Below are 8,490 nucleotides of genomic sequence, written 5' to 3' on the forward strand. Positions count from 1 at the left end.
TCTTTGTTCAGCAACACTCCCTAGGACCTTACCATTAAGTGTATAAGTCCTGCTAAGATTTGCTTTCCCAAATGCAGCAACCTCGCATTTTCTGAATTAAACTCCATCTGCCACTTCTCAGCCCATTGGCGAGTAGATAAGGTTCATCTGTCTGCACCTGGAGCTTCAGTAATTTGGAAAGAGCCTGCCTGACACTCATTAGGTGGAGAACCTCATGCTGGGATCTGATCATACAGGTAGAATCTCATGCCTGCTATATTTAGCATGGTAGCCTTGCCACAAAAGGCTGAGGGGACAACAACCAGACAGTGGTTTTTGCCGACAATAGCAAGAACTGTTGCATGATTCACTATGAGCCCAGTTATACATTCTGCTTTTGGACAATCTCATGGCAAATATGACCTTGAGATATACAAGCAAAAGACCGGTATATAATGAATGATTAATTCCAATCTGTGTACAGAAATGCAAGGTGCACCTATGAATGGCACCAATTGTACAGATCAATTTTATGAATAAGTATATTTTTGAAATAAAAATGTCAGCAGGTGATGAGGGATTGTGACCTGACATCATTGGCATAAACTATCCCCATTCACCTGGTAGGTAACATTGGTGCCTTGACAGCAGCATGGATGGCAGCTGTTGTCACCTACATAGAAGGATCATCCTAACCAGATCTACAGCTGGATTATGGTGAACAGGGAGATGGCATGGGGCAGGGTGACACTAGGCACATTAGACACAAGATGGCCACTGGATTATAATATGGAGAGAAACAGCAGAGCACATATGGACAGCGTCTGGGGCCAGAACACCAGCACAATAAACTCATCAACTGGATTGAGTGTAAAAGTGTGTGTGTGTGAGGGTGGGGGAAAGGAAATACACATGAATAATGAACACTGCCCAAAGTGTCTGGGCCCAGCCAACACCTCTTATAGAAATGCTAAGAGTTTGATACAGACTCAATACAAAATGCTAATAGCCAGGGCTAAAGTATAGTCCTTTTCAGGAAGTGAAGAGCACCCATTACTATAATGGATTTCCATGCCTACACTGAAACTGATAAAGACTATTGAAACTATGATTCTGCAAGGATTACCATAAACAAACCATGTTACAAGTCAGTAAACTTTTATACATCTTGTCTCACAAGATGTATAAAAAAGTTTGACATGTGCTCTGGGTTGACAGAAGACTTGCAGCTAACCACTTAGTGTCTCCCCAGAGCTCAGTTTATTGCACAAGGAAATACCAGTCATTGAGCCCTGATTCTGACTCAGACTGGTGTTTTCCCCCCCAACAATGGCATTCCCAATGATAGATGCAAATTCAGATTAAGTGCCATGGCAGGATTGCTGTGCGCTAGTATAACCAGAGGGAAAATCAATTGATGACAGCCAACTTAATGCTTGAGATCCAAAACCAGGACATCTACAGATTCAGGATATTTGGTGGAAAGTGACCCAGCTCTGAAACCATGCATATCACTAAGACATGGCTGTAATGGAGTAGCTATCTTCTGCATGGAAACTGGTGATTGCAGGTCAGAGTCAGATGTACAGCACAAAGACCTTTTGGTCCAACTCCATGCCAACCAGATGTGGTAAAATAATCTTAACCCATATCCCTTTAAACCCTTCCTATTCATGTACCCATCCAAGATGGCTTCTAAAGGCTGCAATTGTACCAGTCTCCACCATATCCTCTGACACTTGGCCATACACACCCTCAGCATGATGTTGCTCATTAGGGTAAGATTTAAGTGCCTTTTAATCTTATGCCCTCCGACTCCCCACCCCAGGGAAAAGACTACTTATCCTATCCATGCCCCTCAATTTTAAGCCTTTATGAAGTCACCCCTCAGACTGACTCCAGGGGAAAAACAGCCCCAGCCTATTTAGCTTCTCTTTATAGAAATTTCCTCCAACCCTGGCAACATCCTTGTTAATCTTCTGAACCATTTCAAGTTTTGTAATGAGACCAGAATGAACCAATATTCCAGAAGTGACCTAACCAGTGTCCTGTACAGACAGGACATCCCAACTCAATGCTCTGACCATTAAGTAAAGCATACCAAACACCTTCACTATCCTGTCTACCTGGGACTTCAGGTCCCTTTGTTCAGCAACACTGCTGAAGACCTTACCATTAAGGTATACAAGTCTTACATGGATTTGCCTTTCCAAGTATAAAAATGCAGCACCTCATTTAAAACTCCATGTCATTCCTAGACTCATCTGATCAAGATCTTGTTCTGAGGTAACCTACACTATCCACTACACCTCCAATTGAGAGGTCATGTGCAAACTTATGTTCACATCCAAATCATTTAAATACAAAAAGCAGTGGACCCAGCAAAGATCCTCATGGCACACCACTGGTCACAGGTCTCCAGTCTGGAGTAACCCTCTACTACTGTATTAGTGTCAGAGTAGAGCTGAAAATGTGTTGCTGGAAGTGCAGCAGGTCAGGCAGCATCCAGGGAACAGGAGAATTGACGTTTCAGGCATAAGCCCTTCAGGAATCTTGAGTTTTATCCAATTGGCTAGTTTGCTCTATTCCAGGGAATCTAAACAGTCAAGCATGAGGAACCTTGTCAAACACTTGACTGAAGTCCATGATTTGAAGTCCACAAAATAATGTAGGAAATGGTAACTGTTTTGATTAGGACTCAATACAGCTCCCAAACATAAGGCAAAGCTAGAAAAAAGGTAGAAGTTGGTATTCGTTGATTTGGCAGCGGTAGTAAATAGCTGTAAACCAGGATGGGGATAATTATGTAATAGAGACAAGTTACATATGAGAGTAGTGTACAGTGCCCCTCTAGTGGACCTTGTGGTAAGGTGAAGCATAAAGGGATGATTATTTAAGGCGCAAGGATGATGGAGGTGACTTTACACCAAGCCTGGAATGTAGAAAAAGTAATGGGCACCCAACTTGAAGCCTCAGCATAACTGAACTAACTTTCATATTAAAATAGGATGCATTGAAAACTAGTGAGCAGGCTGTATACTAGACTGGGCATGGAGCCATTGGGAAAGACCATTCCTGCTGCTCCTTTGTAGTGGTCATGGTATTATGCATGAGCTTAATGGCTACTCATGCTAAAGGGCCAATACATGTATAGAAGCTGGGTTGATAAATTCAGGACAGATCAATAAAGTGCTGTGGCAGACATTTAAAATATCCAATGTAAGCCATCCTAGGATGACAAGTGTGCTGGATCCACACTTTGAAGGGAAAGATGCGCAAGGAGAAAAATAGTGTGCAAAGGTACATAGCAATCAGGTTTGGACTGAGTGGAGATTAGAGGGTACCAAACAAGATAGCAACAAGTTTCCTTTGTCTCATACCTCATCAGGAATGATCTGGAGACTGGATGATGAGTACTTTGTAGATCTCAGGATCCAGTGAGACATCCTAGAATGGATTTAAACTAGGAAGTGGTAGTAAGGAGAAAAATGCAAAGATGAGCAAACATAGCTACAGGCTGGGAAGTGTCCAGGTCCTGAGAGCCTTCACCTTCTGGAGATGTAGAGGAATTGGTTTTAATTTCTGAAATAGCCTTCATTTGAGAGTTTAATATATGCAACTAATTCAGAAGGAATTAATCTGGAAGGAAGCAAAAACTACAGGCTGGAAGACCGATAAGCACATCTAGGTATTATCCTGTGGGGAAGAATTAGGGCAGCTAGAGGTTTAAGATCAAACCCTGATATGGAGTGTTATGAGGAAACGCTGAGTTTTAAATATGCAAATAATTCAGAAGGAAATTAATTGGGAAGGAACAAAAAAACTACAGGCTGGAAGACCGATAAGCACATCTAGGTATTATCCTGTGGGGAAGAATTAGGGCAGCTAGAGGTTTAAGATCAAACCCTGATATGGAGTGTTATGAGGAAACGCTGGACATGCATTTAATAGCATGGAATCTCAATGAAATTGGGTGTGTATTGTCTAGTTGACTGAGGAGATGTTCCCTCTTGGGTGGAGATTTCAAATTGGGGCTTGCCATTTAAACCTAAATTTCCCCTCCCTAATTTAGGATCTCTAGAACATTCCCTGATGAGTTAGTCAAAATCCATCCACACCTGCCTTCAATATTAGTCATCCAAGTAAGTAGTGGATGAAAACATTTCAGGGTAAATAGGAATGATATTCAAGGGGAGCATTATCAACCTTTGTATTCAGTGGCTAAGCAGGTCAGAACACTACTCTGGTTCCAATGGAGGCCAAACTATTTGATTGGTTCAGTTTGCTTTGGAAGATTCCAAAAATCAGTTCAAGTAACTGAACCAAGCTGACTGAAGTGGTCTGGTGTTTGGTGGATTCTGGATTGGATCTAACGACATAGCTACAGTTCCCATCAATCCCTCACCAGCAACAGAATTTGCTGATATTTGCTCTGACAGTTCAAGGACTCAGAACACATTTCCCCATCTGGTTTATTTCTGTTCAGGGCTTACAATTCACCACATGGAGAAACAGCAGCAGCTCTTGCTCTCTTCATGTACACTGCAACCATCACTACCAGCAGGGATAGAGACACCATCAGGAGGCCAATAGCTGCTCCATGCAGAACCCAAGGGGTCCCAGCAACATCTATGGAGTGAGAAAAGGAGAGATCAGAGGATGGTTTCTTTTGCTGGAGGTCACAGGTGACCTATTGCAGAGGTTTCACTCACCATTTGCTTCAAGTTGTTTCTTTGCAGTGTAACCGCTCCCTCCCAGGAGGATTGGGCCAGGTGCACTCACCACTGTCCCCTCATGGGGATGGGTACTCCTGCGCTGCCCTGTTGGAGACAAAGATTAGATAGTTCTGACCCAAGCTAGGGGAGTTAGTGAGAGCTTGCTCTAAGATCAGAAGTGTTTACTATGTGGAGAACCATCTGTACTTCATCCTGCTCTGCAACAGGTAGCAGTTAGCAAATGCTTACCTACCCCCCCCCCCCTCCCCCAATTCTGATGTTTTAGTGTAAACTGAAACACTCATACTTGGTAGTCACTGCTTTCACTCAGGCTGCACTGGACACTGATGATTCAAACGATTGAAGTTGGAAAGAACCCCTTTTATGCAACTATTTCACTGGTCAGTGAAAAGTATACTCAGTTATTGTTAACAGTGGTTTATTTGGGAATGGGAAGTGCCAGGAAGGAAGCTCAATATTGCTGTTGGTCTCACCTGGAGGTTTGTGACAAGCAATCAAAGCAAGCATTCCCAATGCTGGCTCAAAACAACTATTCCCTCACATACAGCTGTGGATTGTTATATCTCTGGTTCTTCAGAGAAGGGCCATGATTCTGTGGCCATTAAATCCAGGCCTGTTTTCTTATTGGCATTGAGGGGGACAAGTTAGTGCTTCAGACATGGATTCAGTTCCTATTGACAAAAACCCCTTTCACTGTCTGTACAGGAGGGATCAAGCCTCAGACAGGCCAGCAGAAATTCCTTCAACAAGCAAGTTACTCCAAATCTGAAGCAGATGGCTTCAAGTCAGTGTGACCAGGAGGACATGCAGCCCCTCAACTTATTCTACCATTTGGTGGTAGATCAGATTGGGTTCTTGACTCCATTCACTTGTGGGACATGGCCCAGCCATTAATGCTCATTTATTGTCAATCCCTAGTTGCCCAAAGATGGTGAGCAACCTTCTTGAACTGCTGCAAAGCATTGTCCACCCCTCAATCTATCAATCATGCCTAAAGTCTGCCTTAGTGGGCCTGCTATTGAATTGCAACAGTTTAACCAAGGGGGCCTGAATCTTCAGTGGATCACTTATTTGATAGAGTGAGCCTAGCTCTAACCAGAGATCATCCTTCAGCAGTCACTTTATCTGACCCCTCAGCACCACTATGATCACCCATCATTCCAGCAGTCAATACAAACCTTCTGAAATGGGTTTCTATGGGAGTATTGAGAAAGGCATTGACCCAGACTGTAGTTTAGAATGTCATCTCACTGGTGCTTGAAGGAACTGTTGGGAAGCCTCCTAGGTGCAGTCATTTGGGAACAAACTATGATCCATATATGGAGAGAGTCTTTTACTGCTGTTATTTCCCCTCAATACTGTTCTTGTCTTCCTGCTAAAGTGGAAAAGCTCATTGTTTGAGCTACAAGAACTCTTGCCCACTTGATGTTACATGCCTTTAACTAGTCCAGCCAAAATTCTGACCCATCTGGAGGGCAATTAAAATCCAGCCACTTGGCAGTGGCTCTGGAGTAGTCAAATGAAGGTCAGACCCAGCAAGGACAGGAGACTTCCTGAAAGGAAGTTTTTGAAAAGGCTGACATCAGTTACACGGTCACCATTTAACTAGCTTTAAATCGAGAGACTTCTGGAATTCAAGTTACCTACAGGGGGAAGATTTGACTCAGATCCCCAGAATATTTACCCTGGAGTGGTGTATTGCTAGGTCAGTGACATTAGCATCTATTTCTCTTTTCAAACCTTTACCCATCTCTGCAATCAAGTTTAGCTATTGCACAGTCACATGAAGTGGAGGAGCCAAAAAGGACTTAATGAACTGAATCCCAACATTCACTTTGTGCTAGCTCAGATGACCAATTCATGCCTTCTGTTTCAGAAGAGAGCTAACCCCCTTACTTCATGTTATACATCTGCACTGGGAAGTGGTTTTGTAACTTTTAAATGCTTCAGTAAACATGACATCTGCCAATTCTCCTTTATTCATATGACTCATTACATTCAAGAGACTTAAATACTCTTTGCCTCCCACAAAAGAGGAACTCACTTGGACCACACATGGGTGTACAGTCATCCTGACCAGAGGGAGAGCAAACCTCAGCACTGCAGTGCAAGTAAACCTAGAAAGGAGGAGATACGTGAGAGGAGCTTCCTGGAGATCAATAGCCCAGGTTGTAGCACAGAGACACAGCAAGAGGATTTCATGAGCTTGGCTTCATTCCTTCCATTTGGTTACCTGTCCAGAGAGGGGCTGCTCAGACACTCCATCCAAGAAAACAAATGTCTTCACTTCAAACCGCTTGTGATGGGTTGGGAACTGCAGGCCAGAAGAGCCTGCTACTGGGTGTAGGAGGGTCAGATAGTCATCACCTTCATAGGGACACCTGAAACAGGATGGTGTAGTCACTGACAGGAGTGATTGATCCACTGCAATAATACCTTGGCCATTTATGGCAGCAGTAATCAAGGCTAGAGTGAAAGTTGGAGATATTTCCCTGTTCACCCTTGTTCCAACCCAGTTGGTTCCTCCAGGTTAAAGAAAAACATTGTAGACTCACTACAAACAGATTCTAACTTGATAGCTTAATTAGAATTGGTCTAATGGTGGTATTGTCAAAATACGTGCCCTGATGCACACTTCAGTTGGAAAGATCATTTGGATCTTAATTATTTCAACTTGTCCTTAGTGCAGGTTTAGCCATGTTAACAGGTTAAACAGGGCCATTTGTGGCTGTGGTATATAGTTACTACTTGATCTGAAGAGGAGAGGCATCTGTTCACAGAAAAGTGGGTATAACATGGACAAAGTGGATTAATACAAGGACTACATAGCATCTAACCAGAAATCCTGTGTTTCTCTAGCACTTATTGTATTGGACTTATTACAGGAGAAAACAGCATGTTGAGTGGTGTACATCTGTGGAAGATCACCTGTACTAATTTGCAGTGGGAAGTTAATGGAGTTCAGTATTTCAGCAACAATCAGGTGGGCTGATATGAGGTTTGATTGAGAACCTAGAGATGGAGTCAAACAAATTCAAAGCAATTGATCCAAGGCCATGGAAACATTTATCCATAATCATGGCAGGAACAGCTGATCATCATGGTCTGATGAACTAAAGGCATTACCCTATCCATTTACTTACCCATCCACCAGGAGACTCCACTGCACCTCATGGTCAGGGGCTGGCACAGGGGTTGCCCAGCAGTCACGCAATCTCAGGACTATCATTGGGTCAGTGCGATCCTTCACACGAACCTCAACAAACACCGACTCCTGAAGGATTCTCTGAATGGGGTAGTCACTGTCCCTGTACCACCAGCTGTAGCTGCCATCTAACAGACAAAAATAAAAGAAGGAGAACAAACCAAAACAGTTACTCCTGAAGGGATACAATTCCCAGTGCTCCTATTACCAGGGCAGCACTACCTGTTGCTATTCGCAGCTCCAGCCTCAGGATCCCATCTTCAGAAGCAGCTAGTGGTGGAGGCAGGGTGTAAACTGAGACATTGATTTGTAAGCCTGCCTCATGCTCCCCCTTGTACTTGCACTGGATGTGCAGGCTGTTGAGACAGAAATAGGTGGTGGAGTTGCAGTCAGTAACACTTCCCTCTCCATACCAACAAATCCCACTGCCCTCACCTGAAGGTGCTGTCCCGGGTTATTGAGCCCAGTGGCCCCGTCTGAATCATCCTCTTCCCCAAGACATCCATTTCATACACAAAGCTCCCATTCTCCTCCTGCAAGGGAAGACACTGTTTAATAGGGAGCTGGCCC

At 43.6% G+C, this 8,490-nt stretch overlaps 1 protein-coding gene across 1 annotated transcript; it reads right to left on the reverse strand.

Moving 5' to 3' along the window:
- Window positions 1–4,421: 4,421 nt before the first annotated feature.
- LOC122547066 (zona pellucida sperm-binding protein 4-like) lies at window positions 4,422–8,459 on the reverse strand. Its single transcript, XM_043685650.1, has 7 exons — window positions 8,356–8,459; window positions 8,143–8,276; window positions 7,859–8,048; window positions 6,949–7,096; window positions 6,760–6,832; window positions 4,692–4,799; window positions 4,422–4,608 (listed from the first exon to the last, which is right to left on the reverse strand). Exons 1-7 carry the CDS (start codon window positions 8,424–8,426, stop codon window positions 4,469–4,471), a joined length of 864 nt encoding a protein of 287 aa, XP_043541585.1. The 5' UTR covers window positions 8,427–8,459; the 3' UTR covers window positions 4,422–4,468.
- Between the last annotated feature and the right edge of the window lie 31 nt (window positions 8,460–8,490).

The sequence above is a fragment of the Chiloscyllium plagiosum genome, unplaced genomic scaffold (assembly GCF_004010195.1).
Source record: "Chiloscyllium plagiosum isolate BGI_BamShark_2017 unplaced genomic scaffold, ASM401019v2 scaf_690, whole genome shotgun sequence".
Lineage (NCBI taxonomy): Eukaryota > Metazoa > Chordata > Chondrichthyes > Orectolobiformes > Hemiscylliidae > Chiloscyllium > Chiloscyllium plagiosum.